General features: G+C 29.8%; 1 protein-coding gene across 1 annotated transcript; it reads left to right on the top strand.

Moving 5' to 3' along the window:
• Positions 1–20,323: 20,323 nt before the first annotated feature.
• On the top strand, positions 20,324–21,413 carry LOC103314973 (uncharacterized). The gene is made up of 3 exons (XM_008202377.3): positions 20,324–20,797; positions 20,853–21,237; positions 21,302–21,413. The coding sequence occupies exons 1-3, from the start codon at positions 20,456–20,458 to the stop codon at positions 21,340–21,342; spliced, it is 768 nt and encodes a 255-aa protein (XP_008200599.1). The 5' UTR covers positions 20,324–20,455; the 3' UTR covers positions 21,343–21,413.
• The last annotated feature ends 4,647 nt before the right edge of the window (positions 21,414–26,060 follow it).

The raw sequence follows: 26,060 nt of genomic DNA, 5'->3' as shown, positions 1-26,060 counted from the left end.
AATTACCCATTTTACGAGAATTGTTCGTGATACTACCACTATTTACTTAAGGGTGGGACGTCGATAATCGCAAAGTGGGCGGATTGTTATGCACGCGATAAAACGATATGGAAAATCGTTCTGGCGATTTTTATTATTGGCCAAATGCATGACTGCAACCGTCTGGTGTCGTAAAATTTATATTTTGAACGACTGGTGGAATTTATTGCGAAAGTTACGATACTAATCCTAATGGTTTCGAATTAATTAGAAGAGAGTTGCATGAAAATCCGGTATCCAAAAGACTTATACTTTGCAACTTAATTAAGAGCAGTGGGTTAAAGCGATTGAGTAATTAATTTTATTATTATTTTATCAGTTCATTTTATGGTGTGTTATCAAACATCGGCTGGGAAAATCTGATAAAGTTTTCAACATCACTTTTAATTAAAGAAGCAGATTGGAAGTTTATTCGCTTTGTAGGCCTACAGGCTGGCCCAGTTAAGAGTCTTCGCTCAGTGTCTTTACTAATAATAAAATAATAATAAAACATTTTAAAAGGTTGCCGATCTAGGAAGTTGTAAATTTGAAAAGGTAATAGAATTTCGAATCACCCTACAAGTGGTTAGTTTTATTTTTACCTAATGACATTTTCTGGAAAGTAAGAATCCTTTATAGTATGGCTCCTGGAACTCTTACCGGATTATTATTCTTATTATTATTATTACATTCAAAGCGAAATTAAAAAAGCAATTTTTTTTTTGTTATTAAAATCCTACTGCAAATTTTACCACATTCGGAGTTATTTGCCAAAAACCTTAACCATGTTGGACGCATCTGATAATTGTTACATTGTAATATTGAATTGAGTATTTCAAACTCCTTAGAATGAATAGAATGTAGACAAAAAGAAATTAAATAGCAACTCTATTCATAGTTGTAGAACTCTTAAAGCATTAATCTAAAAGAATCGAAGGATCAACATTTGTAGCCTCCTGTTTGAGAAAGCAAGTAAAATCGAACAATTGAAAAATTTTTGTCATTGAGATTTTAGCATTACAAAGTTTAAAATATGCCTTGACTCTTAAAGAAGTTAATCAATATAAAAATTTATAGGGTTTCTCTTATTTATTAATATTTAAGATACTTTTCCTTTAATACCTTAACGGTCTCTTATAGTGAAAAGTTCAAAGATTTTCAGGTATACATCAATTACTAAGCTATTATTGCATACAATAAATAGACACTATTTTTGAGTTGACATTTTCTGTAATTAAATGTTTGTGTATATCGGCTGTGCTCAATATTTCGCTTCAGCATTGAAAAGTTGTAAAGATTCCCTTCTTTTACTGTAAAATTATGATGACTATCTATTATCAGGATCAAAGTAGTGGCAATAAGAACACTGACAAAAATGAAGATTAAAGACCAGTTACAATAAGAATTTATAAAATCGTTATTTGCAGAACAGCAAAATGTCGAAAGTAATAAGGTAATAACACTATTCACTTATAACTAATCATGAAGTATACATTGAATTCTGAAGACAAGACGTTCTGTAATTATGCAAACATAAGAAGACATAACATGCAAAAAAAAAGAAAAAAGTTGCTACTTCTAAAACAAGTTTACAAAATAAAAAATAAAACTAGATATCGAAAAAGTAATGGCCTTTTTTCTGCTTCTTTTTCTGCTTCTTTTTCTTTCTTTCATACTTGTGAATCAAGAAACTGTTGTTAGTTTCTTTCGATTTAGCTCGTTTTTGAATAGAAGTCACAACATCTGGTCGAAAATCATGTCCTATTTTTGAGTTAAAACCTTAACATTTTATAAGTTAAGAATCAACAAAAATTGATCAAAATTAACTGTAATTTTTGCTTCTTTTTTGAGTAGTTAAAACTCTTTTAGTTTTCTCTTTTAAAAAATTTTGCTAAAATTCGCTGAAAAATCTCCTTTGATGGAAATTAATTTATTTTGAAAGATTGTGTATGATGACAGTACTGAATTAGAACGTTTATTTGATACAAGCTTATTGGGAGTTAATGAGAATAATGAAACATAACTTCAAAAACATTCAACTCAAGATCACTTTAAAACTGCCTCTTAATGCCTTTTTTGCTGCAGGTTATTATGAAAAAGGTAATTAAATTCAAGTTGCTGAAGGAGTTTGGAATTAATAGATTTTGTTTCAAAATAAGTAATTTTTAAAACGGTTATGTAATTTTTGGTGGTTTTGAATCTTTCTAGTTTAGAGCCTGTTAATATAGTACAAAAATACATATAATTAAGAAGGTTATTAGGTAATTTGTACGTATTCCTTGTTGCGGCAACGTTTCGTCTTTAAAACTCACTACTTTTCTTTTTTTTTCAAATTCTTCTTGTGTCGGAAGCTTACTACTAATCAAATAGAACAGGAAAAGTTTCTTATTAAATACTTATTTTTTTCTCTGAGCATGCATATACAATTTTTTAGGATTTTTCTGCAATTTTTGACAATTACCTAATAATAAGTCCTTGAAGAAAATATTTTTTTATGTATTTCTAATGACGTTCTGAAACGAAAAATGCTTGAATCCGGTTTTGTATAAAATGTTCCTAAAGAAAATTATTTTTTTACATATTTTTAACGACGTTCTGTAACAAAGAATGCTTTAATATTTTTTTGTGCAAAAATTAGGTACAAAAATTTGCTCTAGTTCCAAAAATTGTTATTTTTGTATCTTGAATGCGAAATCATACTCTTGCGGTCTAGACTGAAGAATGCAAAGGCATTTCTTATTCGACATAATGATTTTTCGAAATAAACTGCAAAGAACTAGTTAAAGAACAAAAAAATTTTCAAAATATCCAAAATATTTCAAATTAATTGACGTTCTGTCTCATAAAAACATGTATCTTATGGTGAATGTCCAATTAACTAACGATTCTTTTACTTAAAAAAAAATATTCGTTGCGTAGCTCACTACACCAAATAAATGGCAACTTAATTCAAATTATTTTAATTAGTTCTAATTAATTCTTTGTGTTTCATTAAATTTATTTCTAATGACATTCTGAAACAATTTTTTTAAGATTATTACATCTGAGCTGTAATATAACAAAAAGACAAATTAAGTTTTGATAATATTTTGAAAAGCTAGCGCTAATTTTTTACGGAATTTTTACCTTCACATGCATAGAGAAAAACATAAAGTGTTTAACAGCAAAGCAAACATTAATTCCTTTGCAGTGAAATATTTTTAGCAGACTCACCCTATATACGTTTTGTTTTTGATGCTTTTCAACAAATTTTTATAACGACTCTGTTTCTATGGTCTATTGTTTCTTTTGCAAAAAACTTAAGGGTTCTTCAAATAATATGACCTTTTTTTCAAAAGTTCAAATTAAAAGAAGGAATTCCATATATCTAAATTTAATTTTTATAATAAGTAATAATAGAGTTTAGTTCAATTTGGCTAACTTGATAAAAAAATAATCCTCTTTGATGCTGATTTAAACCCATAGCGACAATTATTACAAGAATTGTTGGTAGGGGTGTAATTCAGGATTAAAAATGATTATTTTTTTATAAAATTCAACCTCAGTGTTTTGTTAATATTGTAAGTATTTAATAGATATTAATTTATTATTTAAGTTTCTTTGATTTTTTTTAATTTTTGGCCATTTAAAGATACTTTTGAAGTATCCAAAAATTTTAGCTATTTTTTGACAAGAAGCTTAGGCTTCAGGTCCTGTACAAAGTTTTGAACAGCGAGAAGTTTAATTTCGATTATGTTAGTGTTGTATAACAATTCTTAGCAAAATTAAAAAATACAGGGTGAGTTAATAGTGGGTTATTTCTGAATTTATACAAATATGCAATCAGTAATACCGATTCCAGCTGATCAGATAGGTAATTGTTAAAAAAATTAAATTTATCTAAGATTACATTGTTCTGGCTAGTGACAAGTTTGTCTTGACAGTTTTGCTAAAACTTCATTATGGATTATTTTTATTTAAAAGATAAAAAACAGTGTTGGTTTAATTAATGTTTTTAAAAATCAAGGAAGTCCCAAGTGGTAAGTGCAATTAGTATTATTGGTTGCATCTTAAGACATGTCACAAGTAACCCACTATTGACTCATAACAAATTTTATTCTACTCGTATAATTTTTTTGCAGTTTATGGAATTAAATTTTGCAGCGTCTAAAAAAAAGTTAAACCTAGAACGGGTTTAAGTTAAGATATTTCGTAATATTTTACTCCCGACAATAATACGTAAAGAATAGAGCGAATATTTTAAGGTACAGCCGGCAGCTCGCATTATCTTCATCCGGTACAAGCCTTAATTAGCCCAGCGAGTAAAAAAATTATAAAGGATTATGATGATTTAGTAGAGAAATCCGTCATGACAGAATTTTCTTTTGTTTATGGAACCTGTAATTGCTCTAAAAGCTACCATTATTTTTCATTTTAACTTTGCTCGAGTTTTAATTTAGATATTACGAGCACGATGAATTTTTTTATGAAGATTGGATTATAATAATTTTCATTTTTGTCAAAAGCATTTATTTTTGCATTAAATTCCATGCCATAAAAGTTGTAATATTGGCATTAAATTGTAATTGCAGTATTCATAATCTCCGTAATTAGGTTCCCTATTCAAAAACGCAAATTGCACGAGGATTTTCCGATGCTTTGAACAATAATTTATTTTTATGCTAATGCCTTTGGCATTGAATTTTAACAGATGGAGCCACATTTGTTTTCATAGATGTAAACAAATTATTCCAGATATCTTAAAAGAAAACTAAAGACATACAACATAACACATATATTCATACATCTTTCCTACAGTCACTCAAAGAGCTAATACATATCAGCTAAAGCCTAACTAAACTAACACCTGTTAATTTCATGCCTAGTGTAGTGCACTACATTTATTGGTAATGTAACTTTATTAAACTTGTCTCATAAATAATCTTTAGATCTCATTAACTTAAATATACGCGTGGTATGACCTCCACTAATGCAAGTAATTTATGTTCTCTTATTTACAACCAAAAAAAATGGTGTTGAATGAGCATACAAAATGTAATGCAAATTTTATCGTATATTAACAGAAAGTAAGTCATTTGTATATTAGGTATGCGTGCTGTTAATTATAATATTTCTTGCTGCCTGTAACTACTTTTATTTTGCATATGTTAAGATGAAAGCATTAAGAATCATATCGTACATATTGTTATAGTTAATGAACAACGTTTTATTATTTCTATTTCATTATGAATAAATAAATTTGATAAACGAAGCAGTTAGTGTTTATATTTAGAAACAGTCTAATTATGTTTCGCTCGAATTTGCTTTAGAATTTTGTGTATAATAAACTAACGTGCACCAAACATTTCAACAAGAAGCACGATATTTCAGTAAAATTTTCTAAAGTTGTAATGGAGCATAATAGTAAAGTGTAACAAAACATTGTACATACTCTTGCTTTAGAGGCTTTCAAAGTTTTATGAAAATATATTAGTCCTACTCTACCTTAAATGATGTTAGTCTTACTCTCTAGTTTCAATGTGGTAAGTTTAAGTTATATTATTTATTACGTTTATCTAGAAGTTCTTGTGTCTTTGAGAATTGGAAACCAGAAGAACTAAACTTATTTTAGGACGCATTTTGAATTCAGACGTTACATAATAAAATAGTGAGAAACATGCAATTTAATTATTAACAAAATTACAAATGAGGTCAATTCACTATGAAAAAAAACTACCTATCTACAGCGTGCTCAAAAACTGGCGCACCAACTCAATGGTGTGTGGTAGAAAAGTGGTTACATATAAAGGTAAAAATAGTAAAAAAATTCTTTGTATTAAAGTTATTGATAAATAACTAATTTTAGGTAAATGATATGTGGCAACGTTGTCTAACAGTCATGATCGCAATAGAATTTGAGCAACAATAAAAATAAATTATTTTTGAAACGGTTTCCTAGGAAATAATTCCCAGTGTTGGCACATCTACACATTGTGATTTTTTGGATGAATTTTAATTTTTTTTAATTAAAAAAACTGCTAAAATCTGATAGTAAATTTAAAAATAATTATTCATCGTTTTGTTACGGAACGATTACCTGGTATGAAACATAAAAACAAAAAATAATGAAAGCTAAAGAAGTTAACACAATAAGTTTGTAGCTCCAGATTTTTTTAAATATGACTTTAGGAATTTTTTCAACATTTTTCCCGTAATCTGCACTTGCTTCTCAATAACGTGCCACTGAGTTGGTGCGCCAGTTTTTGAGCACCCTGTATATATTTTACTTTTATGCAAACTTCTGAAACGTTTTTAAACTTGTACTCTGTAGAAGTGTTTCGGACAATAAAAAAATCGTTCAGAGAAAAGTTTTTAACGTTTTAGACAAAAATAGCAGCTTTCACGCAGCTTTGGTGGAGTTTATCATTGCCACTGAACTGTCTTTCGATTTTTGTCTTTTTTTTTCTTTGATTTTGTCGCTATTTTTTGATGTCTCATTCAAGAAATAAGTATTTACACTATCGGACAAAAGTAAGGCAACATTTTGAAAAATATAGAAATTGAATGTCTATCTAATGTAAATAAATTATGATCGGGCAAACTATGGTATTACTAAAAAAATCAAAGGAAGCTACTGTCATTAATGTCAAGTAATTATTTATTAAGGTTGAAAAAAACCGCTTTGTTGACTTGTAGTGTAAAAAAGTATTATTTTATAACGACAAAAGTAAGGCAACATTTAGATTTTTTGCAAAAAATGTTGTTATAATGAAAAATTTGTTAGGCCAATATTAACAGTTCGTCTTGTGCAACAAGAGCCATGCCAACGGGTACTCCAATTGGTAAAGAGTTGAATGAAAGAGTGATAGATGCTTTCTTAAACAATGAAAAACAAGCGGATATTGCAAGAAGATTTCAACTGCCTAGATACAGCGTGTCTAAAATAATTATTCGCTACAACGAAAGAGGACATTTAAACAATAATCCAAAATCGGAAAGACCACGAAAAACCACTATAAACATGGACAGACGCATTAAAAGGATTTCGGAAAACGATCCATGGAAATCTGCATCTAAAATTACAGCGGAAATACCGGAAGTAGGAGTTAGTACATGAACAATTCAAAGAAGACTGGTTGCAGCAAAGCTTTTTAGTAGACGTCCTGCTAAAAAAACTTTGATTTCCGAAAGAAATAGACGCGCCAGACTTCAATTTGCAAGAGAATTGGACAGTGCAAGATTGGAGGAAAGTTCTGTTTAGTGACGAGACTCGATACAAATTATTTAATTCGGATGGAATGAAACGTGTGAGACGGCCAATTAATACACGATTCAACCCCAAGTATGTTACACCCACTGTTAAACATGATCATGGTAGCGTTTTTCTGTGGGGGTGTTTTTCGTGGAATAGTGTGGGTCCGTTGAGCTTTACTGAGGGTAATATGGATCGGTTCATCTATAGGGACATACTCCAAGATGTAATGCTGCCGTATGCAGAATGGAAAATGCCTCTTCGTTTTATCTTTCAGCAAGATAACGACCCCAAACACACTTCTGCATTGGTCAGTGAGTGGTTCCAAAATAATAATATTCATGTTTTGCAATGGCCTGCCCAATCACCAGACCTCAACCCAATTGAGAACTTATGGGAAGAGGTAGAGCGACGAATCCGGATACAAAGATTTCCCAACAAGTAATCTTTGATAGATAAAATCAAGGAAGTGTGGTCAAATCTGGATGAAAATGTTATTCAAAAATTAATTTCTTCAATGCCCAGACGGTGCCAAAAAATTATACCTAATAACGGCTATGCCATAAATTATTGAATTTTTCGTTCTATTTATTTAAACTTTAGTGTTGGGTAGTGTTATGTAAATGTTGAATCAAATAAAATTTGAGTTGAAAATATTTTCTGACAATGTTGCCTTACTTTTGTCGCATTAATATCGGGCTTTTTTATATTTCAAGCTAGTAGTACTCGTATGTCATAATAATTACCCACAGGCTATCCATTTTCAACACGAATAAGAATATCTTTAAACATTTATTATAAAATTAAATTGAAGGTAAATACCAACTCTTAAAATTTAAAATACCAATATTTGTATATTTTTCATCATGTTGCCTTACTTTTGTCCGATAGTGTATGTGTTATGGGCGAGGGTCAAGACAGAAAAATATGTAACCAAAAATTAGCAATTGGTCTAATTTTTTGTAAGCTTTTTCCATATTTGCATTACCCTCTCGCTTCGTTAGTTCGTGCCTTAAACACTAGTGGTTTAAGTTCATTCTGGATCGTGTCATAAATTATATATCACAGATCGAAAACTAGTCTTGAGAAAAGTTGGACATTTTGTTTATCATTCTTTTGAATAATAAAGAAAATGTTTGTTTATTAGGACACATAAAACAATTTTTCAAATTGTTTTGACGTTTCGATAGTATTTAGAGAGAATAAAAGTCAAGGAATAAAAATTGTTTGTTTTTAAATTTAATTAATTAGTACTTCACATTAAATTTGCCATAATTATATCTAACAACCAAACACAGCAAAACACTGATTCATATTCCATTTTGTTTAGAATTTAATTGAAGATTAATTAAATTTTTGGCAATTTTTTGGCTTAGAATTCTTAGAAATTTTTGCAAAATAATTATGTTTCTGCATTAATTAAAACACCTCAACAAAACACAAAAATTGAAAAATGTTGTTTTTGGGTTTTGACCCAATAATTAGGTAATTTTTCAGCTCCATTTATTTAGGTAAGAAACACAAACACTTGTTTAAAATAGCTTTAAAAATTTTGTCATTTTCCAGCTTATTTGTGACAAAATTTCCTTCAAAAACAAAGAAAATCGTGAGAAACAATGTTCTATTTTATTTTTATTTTTCTGAAGCGCGTTTCAAGAAAATCTTACAAAATAAATAAATTCAGGTTCAAAAGCTAATTAATTAACTCGACTCAAATAAGAAATACTTAATATAAATTTTGATCAAATTTGATGATTTTTCAAGGAGTGTTAGAGAAATATTTCGAGAGAAAATAGCAAACGTTTGTAGTTTATTTTAACTTAATTTTGGTGATTTGTCGATTTGTATCAGCAACATATTTAAATCTAAATTGTTAATTCAACAATTTTATTTTTGATAAAATTTTGCTCAAAAACTGGCTAAATAGAGAAAACCTATAACATCAATTGTAATTTTATTTTGTGATTTCTAGGTGTATTTTGACTTTGACTAAATAAATCAGTTTCGATCAAAAAAGATATAAGATAACATTATATACAATAATATAATTTAAGTTCATTTAATTAAAAAAAGCTTAGTTTTTACTTTAACAAGACTCTAAGAAGGTTAAAATACACATTTTAAAACAATTGGGTGACTTTAGAGTCTGCTTTTAAGATAATTGTGTTTTTGGCAAAAACAACGTACCCAAAACAAAAAGACAAAAATATGAAATTTTTGAATTAAAATTAATGATTTTTCCGTCTCTTGTAGAGAAAACTCGGAAAGACTCATATTTTTGCTCTAAAACGCACTTAAATGCTTAAGAAATACAGAATTTATTGTTGAAAAAAGTTCTTGTACAATAAATGAATCTGTCTGGAAACTGGTTGACATAATCTAATTTTTAATTCTAGAGGTGTTAAAAAAGCAAGATCAAAAATTCGGAAAAGTCACAACTGACAAAATGTTCTGTCTGAATTTAAACTTCGGTTCGATTTTTACAAAATTTTGAAAAAAAAATTTTACAGCAGGCTGTAAACCATACCAAAATATTCGGAAAAGAAAAAAGTGTGTTTTATTCGACTAAGTTTCGTGAATTTCATTAATTTTTCAGTAAAACTCACAAAATCGGTAGGTAAAAATGTCAATCATTTGGAGCAAATTTCGTGATTTTCCAGACAGTGTTAGTAAAACTAATCTTAAAAGTATTGTTTTGACCTCAAAAAATAAGCTCAAGTTCTCAAAAAAGACAAAAATAATTCATTTTTCATTCATTTTAGTAAGTTCATGAATTACTTCTCACGACATTTTGCCAAATAATTAGGTTTCTGATTGGAAAATGTGCTAAAACACTCTAAAAAATATTTAGTGCTAGACTTAACTTGATGCTTCGTCCTCGTTCTCTAGCGAAATCTCGCAAATAAACTAAATATAACAACAACATTTTTGACCTAAATTTATTTTGAAAAATTTTTGTATAGGGCGGTTTAAAAATAAGTGGCACATTCTCGTGTTATTTTTTTGAGAATTTTGCTCAAAACCGAGTCCCGCTATCGCCTTATAAACAAAAGTTGACATGTTGAAATTTATATTGTTTGTTATAAAAGTTACAAATCCTATCCTAACAACGCAGTTAGAATAAATTACTCTTTATTAAAAAATAAAAATAACAAAACCATCGACTTCCTCAGTTCCTGTGTAAACAATATTGGGTAAATATCCTGCAGAAAATCAATGTTCCGCGTGTTGAATTCGTGACCTTAAAACATTATTACCAGACAAGTTAGTGAAAGAACTCAATTAATATTACGATCGTTTCTGTCAAAACCTGAAACACTTTAGCTTCATATCAAGAAGTTGTCTCGTGTCGTAAACAATGACAGGACTGGATGGATATTGGATTTTGGTTTAAGATAACCGGAAACCGGCATTATGTAGAAGTTCACTCACTGAACATTATTAAACCTGATTAAATGTATAAACAGACAGACATCAAAGGGATAGATAGATTCATTGCTTAGATTAATACTACATGATAAGCTTCAAATGCTAGGAATAGGAAATCTTACCACATAAGCAGTTTACAAATTATAATAGGGTTAGAGATGTTTGCACTGACATCTTGTCTTTCCTGTAGATTTGTTCGCTTGATTTGGAATAACCATAAAATCGTACGGATAAAAACTACAATTTACTACAAAAGAGACAAGCTTTATCTACCGAAGAAAACTGTGATGGTTACATCATTTTTCTGTAGATTGGGCATTGATGATGAACGAGCTTCGCTCGTTATTTCCGATTATTTAAGAATGACTTGTAGGAACGCGTTTTACTTTATTTCCCTGCAGTGTAGGTATGTATTTTACTGATCTGCAGTAAAACCGCAGGTGGTTAAATGGGTTTGAATTGAATGATGCGGATAATAATAATAAAGTTTATTTGCCACAGGTTAACACCCAGTTAAATGCAAATAAGATTTTTTTATCTTAACAATAATTTCAATTTGCAAATTGCTAATTGGTGGAAAATGTTTGCTAAAGCCAGTTTAGTCCTTTTTAAAGTTTTTGCGACTACTAAGAGAAGAACAAAAGAATAACGACCGGATCCAGACCTGCGACTATAAGGATTTAAGTTTTATCCAAAAATTAGTTGAAACAGCAAAACTTCCATGAACTTTCCCAACAGTCGTTAATTATGAACAATGACAAGCGACAAGACAAAATCAATATAATTCTAGAACGCTCCAAATTGAGTTCCTCTGTTATACATGAAAAAAATCTGTCAATATTTCAATCGACCAGAACTTTGCCAGTTTGCAAATTATTTCATTTATGAAACATCAGGATCAGAGCTTTTAATAAATTGTATATCTTAAACCGCAGAACTTTTTCTTTTTTGGCAGTCGGAATCTTTTAAATATACCACAAGATCTAAAATGTACTGAATTAAAGCAAGCCATGAAACGGAAATGTAACTTTAGCCACATTTCTTTTCAAACCATTGTGTTGCAAAAAACAGTCAGGAGACTAAGGAGATGTCCATAAATACATAAATAACCGTTTTAAAAATTCTTGAGAATTTTTTTTTCGAAATTCTGCTAGGGATCATTCACTAAATGAATATTTCCACTCCCTATTTTTTCACTTGTTAAAATAGTCTACAATGGAGGCTTTTTGTTAGGAAGGAATTAGTTTTTGGAAAATTACTATCTGTCAAATTTTGACATGTGGTTAAAATTACGCAGACACGGCCTGCTCTAATTCAGTTAATTTTCGATCTCATGTTATTTATAATAATTGGTAGCAGTAAGTGTCAAAATATTTAGTTTTGCGTTACAAATGTAGATACAAATTGTTTCAGAAATCAATAAACAACACAAACAAACTGAATTGTTAATTATTATTTTATTTCTTCCCCCACTTCCATGATTATTATTTAGCGTACGTTTAATAATTGAATCATCAATATTTTATAGTTTATCAATACTAGTTAACACAAAAAAGCTTGCCAGCAGTTATGGTTTTGGCCTTTCCGGAAGATGTATGTATTAGAAAGAAAACCGTGATTTAGACTCATAATAGAAATTATAACTAGGTATAAACAATATTTATATTTTTTTATAAATATTACGAGAGTTAAATATACATTTAAGTGAGTAGCTAACGCAATATTTTTACGGAACACGCAAAACAATTTTTCTTAATGTACGTTAATAATTTAAAAACTAATTGTCTTTAAATAGTACCTGATAGCTCTCGGTAAGAATTTTTTAGATATTTTTCTGTCGATTTTATAATTCTTTGAAAAGCACTGACATTTGAGAATATGCCGATAACCAAAAATACCATTCGGAAATAAAATTAACTAGACGCCCTCTGGTGATGACTTTTGAACTATGTCGAAAACAGTAAAAAAATTTTCGTAATGCCACATTTAACTGACATTTAATGAATTGTTCAACAATTTTGCGTGTATAGTGTTAATTACTTACAATAGAAAGAATTACTTTAAAAGTACGTGGTGGTAAATACTAGCGTTGACTTTGGTTCTGTAGTTTTTCGTGGTATAAAGTGTTTATTTTTGGAACTTGAAAGTGGATAAAAAGTGAAAAATATTTAAATTTTGATTACAAAGTGTTATCAAACAGTTGTCTAATTAAAGATTATAAGTAATGGATCACAGCGAACACAAAGTTTGGCTCAAGAAACCAATAAATTAGTGAAGTGTTATGAATTTTAGGTTAGAATTTTCCACTGAAAAAATCATGAAATGCTGCGGTAAATCTACAAAACTACAATAAAGATTAACAACTGCTGATACATTTAAACGTAAATTATGCTAAAAGGTAGGCTTTTCAATGTCTTTGTAATAATTTTCCAATAAAGAAAGTGAACCAAACAGTCATTCGTTATTCGTATTTTCCTCGTCATCTCTTTTGTCAACATAAGTTTCTTGCATCAAAGATACAATAATCATTCCGCATAGGCAATGCAATAATTGTGAAGCCTCAAAATTCGTACAACGCTTAAAATATCCGAATAAACATTTTCCCGCCATTTATGGTTACTGTTTTCGACCTAGCTCAGTGGCGCCCCCAACGGTAATTTTACTTCCGAATACCAAAAATAAAAATACAAGATATGTACTCGTATGAATCAAGTAAATCTACAGCAAAAACCCAAAGTTAATAGTTTGAGTCATAATAGTTTCGTCAGCAAGTACGAAAATTTTTCAATTTTTTTTTCAAATTTTGGGATGACTTTTATGCCTTTGAAAATTAGCATTTTTTAAGAAAAAAATTAATTATGGGTAAAGACCATCAGTCTTAGATAACCACATTTGATTTCTCAAATGATCCTATACTACATAGAATTCTACTTGGTGATAAAGACCGCGATTCTTGTCGTCAGGTTGGGTAAAAATTTGCAATCTTAATTTGGCAATCTTGAGTATCAAATTTAAATGTCTAAATTTTGTATTCAATTGTCACTCACTGTTGACAGACGATTGCTGGCACAGGCGTCACATAAACCGACGTGTTTAATGATATGATCACTATGTGTGTTCAGATTAATTATAATAAATAACACTGGCATATCTATTTTTCCTTAAATTAAAATTGTTACAACAATTCAATTACTTATTACAAAGAAAATTACAAACAAAAAATCTCGGGAAAAATTTGTGATTGGTAAAACTATGGAATTTATGAAACTATGTCCCATTATGAAAAAAAAAAAAGAATTAATATAAGATTGAACTGATCCAAGATTAGATGGAAGTAGAAAAATAAAATGCACTTGTTTTCAGCTTCGGAGAACGATTTATAAAATTTTGACTGAAAAAACCGACTCAGCGAAAGAAATTACGCGGGGTAAAAAATAATAATAATAAATAATAAAATAATAATACATGACAATCAGTTTAAATATAAAACAATTACCTAATAACAGTAATAACAGAAAGATCATATTTGAACGAGATTACCAATGGAGTACGAGTGAAAATTACTTTTTTGAGAAAATGTTTACAGCTTCCAAATTGTAGTGCCAACGTCTTTACCATATTCTTGGATAAAACATTAATTTTTCAAAATGAAAATAAGGTAAAAAAAGTAGTTGAAAGAAGATGAAAGAAGAAAAAATGATAACAAAATTATCAATTTACTAATGAAGGAGAAAGATTCTGTTTTCAAATCTTTAAGTTTTTACATAATTATAAAAATTATTCAGTTTCGTTTTACCTACCACTTATTTTATACAGGTTGTATTACTATTAATTTACTATTTATTACTCTTGCATTTTTTCACCTGTGTAGGAAAGTTCGTGTACAATTGTGTGAGTAAAATCTTTGTCGTCGTTTTGATAATAATTATAGCATTTGCATGTTCACATTTATTTCAAAAAATTTAGGTAGGTATTATTGATGTTGTTAGATAACAAGAAACATAATATACCGAGTGTTTCAGTTTGGTATTTGCACTCTTTTAACATTTTTATGTTTGTAAAAAAGTAATACATACTTATTTATTAAAAAATATGGAATGACAAAATCTGAATCATCAATTTAAATTAAAATGATATTTATTTCAAATCTGTGACTGGTCAACTTCTTTGTTTTAAATGATACCCTGTATTTTTTGCACCACTTGATAGATAATTTCCTTCTAGTTTTAAGCATCTGTCACAATATTATTAAATAACAGTAAATAATTGCAAAAATTAAAAAAATATTGATTATCTTAGGTAAAAAAAAAGCTTGATGGCAACGAAAACAATATAATTTATTATAAATTTTTATTTTTTTTCTTTAAAAAAAATATTATTTTTGGCACATCTCGTAGATTAAAATCATGTCCATCTAACTTTCTTGATTCGCATAACTAGCAACTTTTTTATCAAATTTCAATTGACTGACAAGCAGCAATATTTTTTAGGCACTCTAAAGTGAAGTAAACTTGATTTCATAGTAAATTTTTTTTTTAATTTAACTTTAAGTGTTAAGTTCACCTAGCTTGTGAAATTAAGTACATTATAGTTAGATCATGCAATTTTTAATGACCACTACCTAGTAGCACTGGGAATTTTTACCGATATATCGATAAAAATCTAGATAACTATCGATATATAGAATACCGAAAAAAATCGGTAATTATCGATATTTTTTGATAATACCGTGTTAGTTTAGTTAGGAGCTAAATTAATAAATTAATTGTGCAGTTTTTTGTAAAGAACGACCAAACTCGTCGATTGATGTTTTTAAATTAACATCTTTTCTTTTAGTAGGAAAATTGTGTTGAATACCTCATCTGTTTTTGAACGAAAACCTTAAAAAATAGATAATATTCTCAAAAAATATACCGTACAAGATTTTATTTTTGCAAGTTCTACATTTGTTGAATAGAGAACTAAAAAATGTAATGTAAACCAAAAACAGTTGAGGATTGCCAACTCAAAAAAATCGACGGGTCCGAGCATTTTTTGCAAAAACATTAGGTAGATAACTATAGGTAAGTACAAAACTTTAACTTTTAAAATTTGAAATTTTAAAAGTAAGATTTATTAGGTATTTATCTAAAAATACACCCATATTTTGATCGATATATCGATTAATATCGTTACTTTAATATAATATATCAATATTTTGATTTTAATCTATGTTTATCGATAATTTTAATGTATCGATTATCGATATTAAAAAAAAAACTTATCACCCACTGTCTAGTAAAGATATGGTCAAGTCTTTCATTTCTGAATGGCTTTAACACATTTGCATTTTTGATTTGCTCTTTCTTGTTTCTTCCTACCAAGTATTGCGCTCTGTATTTCTTAAACTGTAATAGGTACAATCACGATCATAAAGAATGACACCCCTATAAACCCGGCCGGCGAGCAAGGAGCTGAACTCAAACCGCAGCAATAAATCTTTTGGGTCGTAAACATCAACAAATATTCCTTCCAAGGTTTCGTGCTGTTATCCTTTGTAATATCAACGATATTTTAATCGCGTAAATTGTACGTAAATAGAACGCTTATTTATTGACATGAAACTTTGTATCTGAACTCATAAACGTCCCACCTAAAACAATTGTTTATTTTTTGTTTTATAACTAATTTGTAGATGACAGAGAAAAAAGTCTTGATTTTTCGTTTTCATTGCAAATCATTCAGTAGACGTCTGTTCAAGCAACCAATAAAATCAGTGGCGTGTTATGAGCGCAAAATGTTAAGAAAGAATTTTTTCTTCAAAAAAATAATAAAAACGTATATTGGTCGGAGCAAAATATATTGACGGTAGTTATTTTATTTGGAGAGTAATAGATTAATGCAGAATTCGGATTTTTGAGCTCCTTGTCAGTTACGGGAATAAAAAAATGCTCAAAGTCGACTCAAATTTAAAAAGCTATTGATCATAATTTAGAAGGCGAATTACTCCAAATCATGGACATATTGTCTTTCAACTAATGGTACGTTTACATCTGAGATTTTTCTCTAGACATTTATGTCAAGTGTCGGACAAAAAATTTACATTTAGATGGAAATATCTTGCAATTTCTGTCATGGAATCCTGTCAGACATTTTTCAAAATGTATTTTCAGCACTAAATATACGTTTTTCAACAAGTTTTTTAGTCATTCATTCTGATTTTGTGTCGGCAATTTCGTCAGCAACACCAACAGCAGTAAATTGAAGACAACTGTTCCTAGTAAAAATTTAACAACGAGGAGAGAACAGCAAAAAGATCTAATCGATGTAGGACCAAAAAAACTACGCGATAATAATTCAACAGTGAAGACAGCTGATTTCGATATACAAAAAGTAGAAAGGGACAATGACCGCTCATCTAATGGCTGGATACAAGTACAGTCAAAAAGACGAATAAACAAAAAATGGTCCGGTGTGCGTGGTAAGGCTAATACAGAGAAATCTTCAGGTCTTACAGCAGCAAATAGGAAGGCATATATTTACGCTGGAAATTTCGAAAACTCAACTAAAGAAGAAGATGGTTAAAGACTATTTAAGCAAAATATTCCCTAATGAGACTATTGAAGTAGAGAAACTTACTAGAAGAGATGATGCTAGGAGCATATCGTTTAAAATTATCACAGATCGTCGGCTTCTGGAACACTTGTACAATCCAGACAACTGGCCGGAAGATGTGTTGATTAAAAGATATCAGTTTTTTCCCAAAAAGCAGAATAACCTACACGAATCAGAAAGTATCTCCAGAGACAAATGAAGAACCTTGCATATTGTATCTGAATGTTCAGAGTTTCCTGCCGCATAAGGATCAGTTAGTTGTTCTAGTGAATCAAGTGAAGCCAAAACTACTAATATTAAGTGAAACAAGAGTGACAGAAGATATTAAGGACGTTGAAATTCAAATACAAAACTACAATGTGTTAAGGTGTGATTCTTCAAATAGGTACACTGGAGGTGTGATGGTGTATGTGAGAAATGATGTGAAGGTTTCGTCTATTGATACCAGAGTTTGTGAAGGAAATTATTGGAGCTTGAAATTTGATCTTGATCTTAAAAACAAGAAAATTAAGATCTGCTGTGTCTATAGGTCGCCAAGTGGTAACTGTCGTCAATTTATTGAATTATTTGAAGAATACTGTGATGACGAGAATATCGACAATAATAAACATTCACCAAAAAAAAATGTGGAAAACGTTAAAACAACTCATTAGTAAACCTACCTGTGATGCACCAAAGTCTGTGATATTTCGTAACTGTTACCAAATTTAAAAGAGAAATTGACGGTGGTAGATATGTGGTAGCAGTTTTTTTAGATCTTAAAAGAGCATTCGAAACTATCGATAGAAATATTTTATTAACTAAATTGCGGTGCTATGGTATTGGGGGTAATGTCATTAAATGGTTTGAAAGTTATCTAACAGACAGGAAACAAAAAGTTAAATATAATAACGTTTTGTCTGATGAAGTGTCTAGTGAATTTGGTGTACCACAAGGTAGCGTTCTTGGCCCTCTTTTATTTTTAATTTATCTTAATGACATTGTAAACTATTGTGATTGTGATTTTGTTAATTTGTTTGCCGATGACACATTGGTAGCATGCTATGACACTGATCTTGATAAATGTATTCAAAAAATGAACAAGGCTCTCGAAATACTTGAAAAATATTTTAACACAAATAAACTTAAAGTAAACGTGTCCAAAACTAAAGTTATAATTTTTACAACTAAATATAAATACAACCAAATTGATTTTGCCAACTTTAATTTAAGCATATATAACATAACTGTAGAGTTTGTTAATAAATGTAAGTATTTAGGATTTTACCTAGATAGCTTGCTCGATTTTGAGAGTCATCTCGATTATGTTTGTAAAAAAATTAGGACGAAATTGTTTTTTTCTTAAGAATATCTACGCATGTGTCAATGCAAACAAGAATTTTAATTTACAATTGTATTGTCCAACCACATTTTGATTATTGTGCCACACTTATGTACCTGCTACGACCTAGTCATGTTGTACAACTGCAAAAGCTTCAGAATAGAGGAATGCGTATAATTTTAAGATGTAACCGCTTAACACCTATAAAGTGTATGTTATCGGCCCTAATGTGGTTTTCTGTGACGCAACGACTGTATTATTCTACCATGATTTTTGTATATAAAATAATTAAGCTTGGAGTACCAGAGTATTTCAGTGAATATCTTATTTACAGAAATAGTGTACACAATTACCAGACTAGGGATTCTTCCAAAATTAATGTTCAAAGTGTAAATTACCGACAAACAATGTTATCTTTATTTTTTAAGGGTATTAATGAATATAATAAGTTACCAAACAATATTAGAAATGCAGGTACTCTATCTATATTTAAATCAAAAATCAAAGATTATGTGAAGATAAATGTGCAATAAGTGTGACTTTTATCCACTAATGTAATTTTTTATTTATTTTTAACTATTGTAACTAGGTTTCCTATTAATTAATAAATTCTTCTTCTTGTTTACATTATGACACTTCCGTGTCTGACATGATAAGTGTCCAGATGTAGTAAGTACACCATAAAAAATACTTGGACTTACTAAAAAATTGAAGGTGAATAATATTGATACAGACATACTATTTTCGATTCTTGTAATTCTGTTGAAAATTTTTGCTTAAAAATAATAAAAGACTACCGTAGATCTACACTATCTGATCTTAAATTAAAGGTTCTATTGCAGAAGTAAAGTGCTTATTGTCTTCACTTTTGACAAAATTATAATATAGTAGTATTTGCTAACAAGAAAGCCAGAAGAAACTTTGAAGACTTTGTTGTTTTTTTATTTTTTAATTAAGTATGTCATTAGTAATTATTATAAGCAGACAATAAGCATGTATTAGAGAAAAATTTTACAATCATTGTGATACCTTCTCACCATTACAATTAGCAAAATTAATAAAAAAAAAGAAAAGCATCAACGAATGATATATCAAACACTAAAATTTAAAAAAGTTTTGGTGGGCATATACAGGGAGATTCTACCAAATGTATCTCTAACTAAAATTTAGCGTTTTCTATTAAATACTCTATTTTCCTACATGGCTGAAATTTTTTTCAATATTTTCTACAATTGCTTATAATTAAAATAATTTAAGTATAGTTGCAATAAATTGATTATTACACCTTATTGTGTCATCTGTGAACAAGCAATGCTTAGGTAAATGTTGCTTTGCTATCAATATCCGTAAAAAATATTTAATAAAGTAAAAATTTAAATAAACACTCTGTATAGAAACAACGATCGGGGAGAAACTTTCAGCCAAAATAGGTTGATACGCCACTGAATAAAATACTTAGGACCGGTTTATAGAAGCGTCATTAATTTAATGCAAAATTAAATGCTTGATTAACTGATCACGTGATTAAATTGAACAAATGTAATTGGTCCATTCGCGTTGTTAAGTTTTAACAACGATTCAAATTTTAACAAAGCATTCTATAAACCGGCCCTTAATGTGCGGTAGTCCGTATTCAGGAATGTTCGGCTTGTTGCTGCTCTCTGTAGGTCGTTACTTGAGTGTCTACACTTATTGCGAGAGATAGAATCTGCGCTTGCGTGACCCTGTTTGAGAGCATATCGACACGATAAACTTGCGAGAGCTCTTCCCAGAAAGCAGTCGTCGACTCGTTGAATATGTGCACACGTGTTTCATTTACATAGGTATGTAAGTGATTTGTGAGCAAGTTGCGTTTGAGAGCAATGGCAGAGAAGAAAACGTGGACGCGCAAAGAGATTTTTTCATTAATCTCGCAGTGGGAATCGCGGCCCGAATTGTGGGACGTAAAGCACAGAGACTTTCGAAACAAAACCAAAAAACAGAAGCTATTGGCAGACTTGGCAGCACGGTTTAACACCGACGATATTGAAATCAACAGAAAATTGCACAACTTGCGGACGCAGTTTCACCAAGAACTCCGGAAAATTGCGAGGAGACAAAGCCAAGCACCGGATGCCAACGGAACGTTCCAGAGCTCATGGGAGTTTTTCAATGTGATGGGTTTTATCCGTGGCGATTTTTCCTACTCCAAATCAATGGAAATGGTAAATAATTCGCAAAACTGTGCTAAGCTGTGTTGTGTTAATTTTTACTCAAAAGGACGACAGTCAAGCTGAGGATGTGTTCGAAAATGTGAGTGAGAAACCAGTAACAAGTCTGAAAAGACCAAGCGATACGAAAGAATTTCCGCGAGAAGTTTTTACACCACATAAATCCACAAGATTATCAAATTCACCAATCGACGATTTCCAAATCTTCGGAGATTTTGTAGTTTCCGAACTTAAGAATTTGCGATCCCGTGAAAATCAAAATGAACTGAAACGGATGATTTTGCGTGCGATATCGCATATTTCAGAAGTAGATGACAGAAATGCAAGTAGTTCGGAATTACACTTGGAATCGAATGCTTCTGAAAGTTGTAATTATCCGTCAAGACCATCCTCTTCTTCTTCCTACCATTCAAAGTTTAGTCCTGACGAGCAAGGTATTTGTAGTAGAGTAAATAATTAATTACGAAACTTGGCTGATGGAAATATTTATTTTTGTAGGAGTTCAAAGTCTTCATAACACGGAGAAGGATTTTAAATAAACTTTCCTGTTTGTTTGTACAATACATTAATTTAATTGGGAATTTAGGAATAAAAGCTTATCTTATTAAGATTTCCAGCGTTTTATTAAATCTGTCATGTAGTTTCACCTAACGAATAATAGAGTTCGTGAAAGTTAAAATTCATAGTATGAGAGTAAAAACAGTGGGGGAACATTTTATTGACAAATGGTTTTGTTTCAAAAGAAATTTTCTTTCGTAAAAATAAGCCATTCAAATATGTTATGCTTCGACTGATTACAAAAATTCGAGCCAACAAATTATTTTTCATATTCAATTTGGAATAACCTACCTACATTTTATCCCGAAACTGAAATAAAAAGTTCATTAATTTAAGTAAAGACATAATAAATTTTGTGGATGACTGGTTTGCAATCCAACACAACAGTTTTTTGAACGTCTAAAAAGTTAAATAAAGGTTACATCTGACTTGACTGAAGCGGATACAGGACCGAACTCCTGTTATCCTGCAAGAAAAATGGAAATTGAATTTAGGAATCCAAAACGTAGCGAAACTTTAACACGTTTCAGGTGGCATCGAAAAAATGTACCAATGTACCTAAGCTATGTTGCATAATAATTTGAACAAAAATTAAAAAATAATAATCCAGCATCTTTGATTAATCTTTTAGGACTTTTTTTACTTGGAACTCCGCCGTTCAATTTCGCCTGAAATGATCTGATTCAGTTTTTTTTTGGCCATATACATATATATTTAGCATGTGAAGATAGATCAACAAGTTAACCCTTATAATTTATACAGATTGTGTGATTCGTCCATTTAGCAGCTAAAAAAATATTCTAATTTTTATTCTGATAGGTGACTTTAGACATATTAACTATTACATATAATGGTTCTTATACGGTCGGTTCAAAAATGGTTGCTTATCAAATTTCATTGTTTTGTGCCGATTAGTTTACTTAATGAATGCTGTTTTAAGTAACAGAACCGTTAAAAATAATCTGTGGAAGGGTTCAAATCTAACATCGACAGGAACACACAACAACGAAAAAGATAAACATATACAAATTAAGACAAACCTTAGATTTGCTGAACACATGAAGTAAAAAAGAACTGAGAAAAACAAAATTAAATTAAGTCTCAATTCCTACATTTGGCAGGGGTAACAGTATTCAGAAATTATTTCGACAAACCGGCACAATGCAGTAGAGTATCATGAAGCCAACTATAAGAGTAGATTTTACAATTGTTACATTAATGTATTTTTTAAAATTTATCCCCAGGATAAAGTTATCCGACGATTGTAAAATCTGCCCTTAGTGAGCAATTATTCTTGACCAGCCTGTATACCATCTATTTGATGATGATTTTCTATACCCAGGTCGTTTTCTGGCCAAAGTGACAAATTATCCTTCCAAAACCGTTGTTAAAATTTAATAATATTTGTAAATTGAATTATAAATAATTGTCATGTTAATCTGAAGCTAAATAATAAGTTCCTGCTTAAGAAAAACAAGTTTTGTTTATATCTACCTACATATGTCATAATCAACAATTAGTTTAAAATATATTTAAAACATTTTATTCCAAAATGTTATTGCTTTAATTATTAATGTAAAAAATATATTTTCATAAAATTGTTAGATATTGTAAATATAATGTGTTACTTCTTTTGTTTGTTTCAATAAAATCCCGCAATATAATTCCACAAACCTTCAGGGTATTGGCTGGCCTTTAATATAAGGTATTTATTAGATTCGAATTCGAATGGAAGCAAGCACATAAAGTTATTACTTTTGATTTACTTTCATAAAAAACATTGGGGTGCAAATGGCGTACTCTTCTCAATCTTGGCATTAACTTTTATACTTATCGCACTTATGAGTTGTCATCGGAATTGGTAATTGGTTAGTCATTTGTACCACAATGGTTTTTATGAAAGTAACCGAAAGTATGTATAAGGTATTATTATTTTAAAAGTGGGTGAAGTAAATGAAGACAAAACAGTAAGTTTTAATGGTGAAAATTTTCTTCTTCCTGGAAAATAGTGGTACTACTTATACGAGTATTTTAATAGCCGACACTTGTAAAGACACTTTCTTGATATGATGTTGACAATTTTTCCCGAAACCCCGAAACCGCTTAAAAGAAATTTAAAATAATTTTTAAAATTGTATGTTTATCTAAAGAGTCTGTAAAGTATTTTCTTGACAAGGCACGGAAATGTTTTCTTGTATTTTTTTTCAAACGAGTCAGGTAAAGTATTATCGTAAAAAGGCACAAAAGTGTTTTCTTGCCTTGTCAAGGAAACCTGGTTTCCATGATTCCAAGTAACCACGGAAAGTTCTATTTTCCTGACGGTTTTGAAAAATATATGTAAATCTACTAGATGAAAAAGGTTATAAATAAAAATAGAATCTATATTGTCCATTTAAATGACTTTTTAAGGGAAGGTATAATATCCCTTTTCTTCAGATTAAAACAAGTCTAATATAAAGACCTTGACACTTGAGTGGCGGAAGGAAGAGTAATGGATATCTCAATATAAACTCTCTTTTTATTTATAACCTTTTTCATATATCAGTCTAAGAAACCAACAAGTTCTTAAATCTACTAGAGGTTTTTAGGTCCTCTGATGGTAATGTCTTCCTTAAATGCGAGTTACATTCGCTAAAACTATGTTTTTATTGTATTCCAAAAATAATCACACAGAAAACAGCGTTTAACCGCATGTGATTTTTTCAGATTTTTTCTGAAATTCATGAAAATTTAAATAATCAATCATTTAATAACAATGTACAACAAAGGTTTTGTTTATGAACATTTTTTTGTACTAGAGCATTCAAACAATGATCGTACGATATTTGTTTCACGCTGCTTTTAAAAGCTTGCATTTTGTCAAGTTTATTTTTTTATTATGTCATTATTATAAAAGAAAATGAGTGCAAGATGGCAGTGTAAAATTCGAATTATGTTAAATGCTTCCCTTAAGATAATTGTAATCTAAACTGAATAATGCAGAAAAATTTGCTTCGACAAGTTTTCACAAAGCAATAAAAAATTGTATACTATCAATAACTCATAATTAATTTGCTGGAAAGTTGCAGAATGTCATTTGGACATTCTCATTTGGACTTTTTTCGGAAAGTTTGGGTGCTATAAGCGGAGAACATGGGAAAAGGTTTATATAGGTTTATATAGGACCTTGCTATACCAAAGAGTAATTCACTTTGGAAGAAAAAAAAAATAGATCAAATGTTCATTTTTTGCAAACATAATTTTAATAGAAGGTGTTTTTTATATGTCTTTATATTTCTTTAAATTGAAATCTTTTTTTGCTTCCATTTGTTTTATATTTTCGGACCTATTTGATCTAATGTCATAGTTTGTTCTAATGAAAAATAAAATATAACGTAAGTTCCAAAAACGAAAAGACAATAGCATGAAATTTATTTACGCAACTTTACAAACGGTCTTAAATTCAAAACTGTAAAAAATCCAAAAACAAATTTTAAATTTGTTGTACACATAGTGTAATTAATTAAACTTAAGTTCGTGCACAAAAAATATTAACTCTTATGTCATTTTAAAACAAACAATGCCTCAATATAGTCATTTGTTTCCTCTTATAGATAATTCGGAAATAAAATTAACTAGACGCCCTCTGGTGATGACTTTTGAACTATGTCGAAAACAGTAAAGAAATTTTCGTAATTCCACATTTAACTGACATTTAATGAATTGTTCAACAATTTTGCGTGTATAGTGTTAATTACTTACAATAGAAAGAATTACTTTAAAAGTACGTGGTGGTAAATACTAGCGTTGACTTTGGTTCTGTAGTTTTTCGTGGTATAAAGTGTTTATTATTGGAACTTGAAAGTGGATAAAAAGTGAAAAATATTTAAATTTTGATTACAAAGTGTTATCAAACAGTTGTCTAATTAAAGATTATAAGTAATGGATCACAGCGAACACAAAGTTTGGCTCAAGAAACCAATAAATTAGTGAAGTGTTATGAATTTTAGGTTATAATTTTCCACTGAAAAAATGATGAAATGCTGCGGTAAATCTACAAAAATACAATAAAGATTAACAACTGCTGATACATTTAAACGTAAATTATGCCAAAAGGTAGGTTTTTCAATGTCTTTGTAATAATTTTCCAATAAAGAAAGTGAACCAAACAGTCATTCGTTATTCGTGTTTTCCTCGTCATCTCTCATTTGTCAACATAAGTTTCTTGCATCAAAGATGCAATAATCATTCCGCATAGGCAATGTAATAATTGTGAAGCCCCAAAATTCGTACAACGCTCAAAATATCCGAATAAACATTTTCCCGCCATTTATGGTTACTGTTTTCGACCTAGCTCAGTGGCGCCCCCAACGGTAATTTTATTTTCGAATAATAATGTTGTTGCTTATTCCCTAGATACTAACAGAGGTAGTACATCTTTATTCTACAAGTGGTTACTATGGTATTCATTATTTCATTTAGTTATGCTGTTTTTTTATAAACAATTGTCAGTGGCAAAATTGGATATAAAAGTAGTTCATATTGCCCTAAAAGGGAAGATTGAGAAAGTAGATTTACATCACGTACCCGAATTTAGGGTGACCAATAAATTTCTTCAATTAAAGGTATACAGCAAAAATTCCATAGTATAAAGTAGCCATTTGGTGATTTTTTAATTCTATTTGGTGTTTTTTTTGTTCCATCGGTGAAAAAATTTAAC

The sequence above is a fragment of the Tribolium castaneum genome, chromosome 1, assembly GCF_031307605.1.
Source record: "Tribolium castaneum strain GA2 chromosome 1, icTriCast1.1, whole genome shotgun sequence".
NCBI classification, from domain to species: Eukaryota; Metazoa; Arthropoda; class Insecta; order Coleoptera; family Tenebrionidae; genus Tribolium; species Tribolium castaneum.
This window is presented reverse-complemented; position numbering and strand designations above follow the sequence as displayed.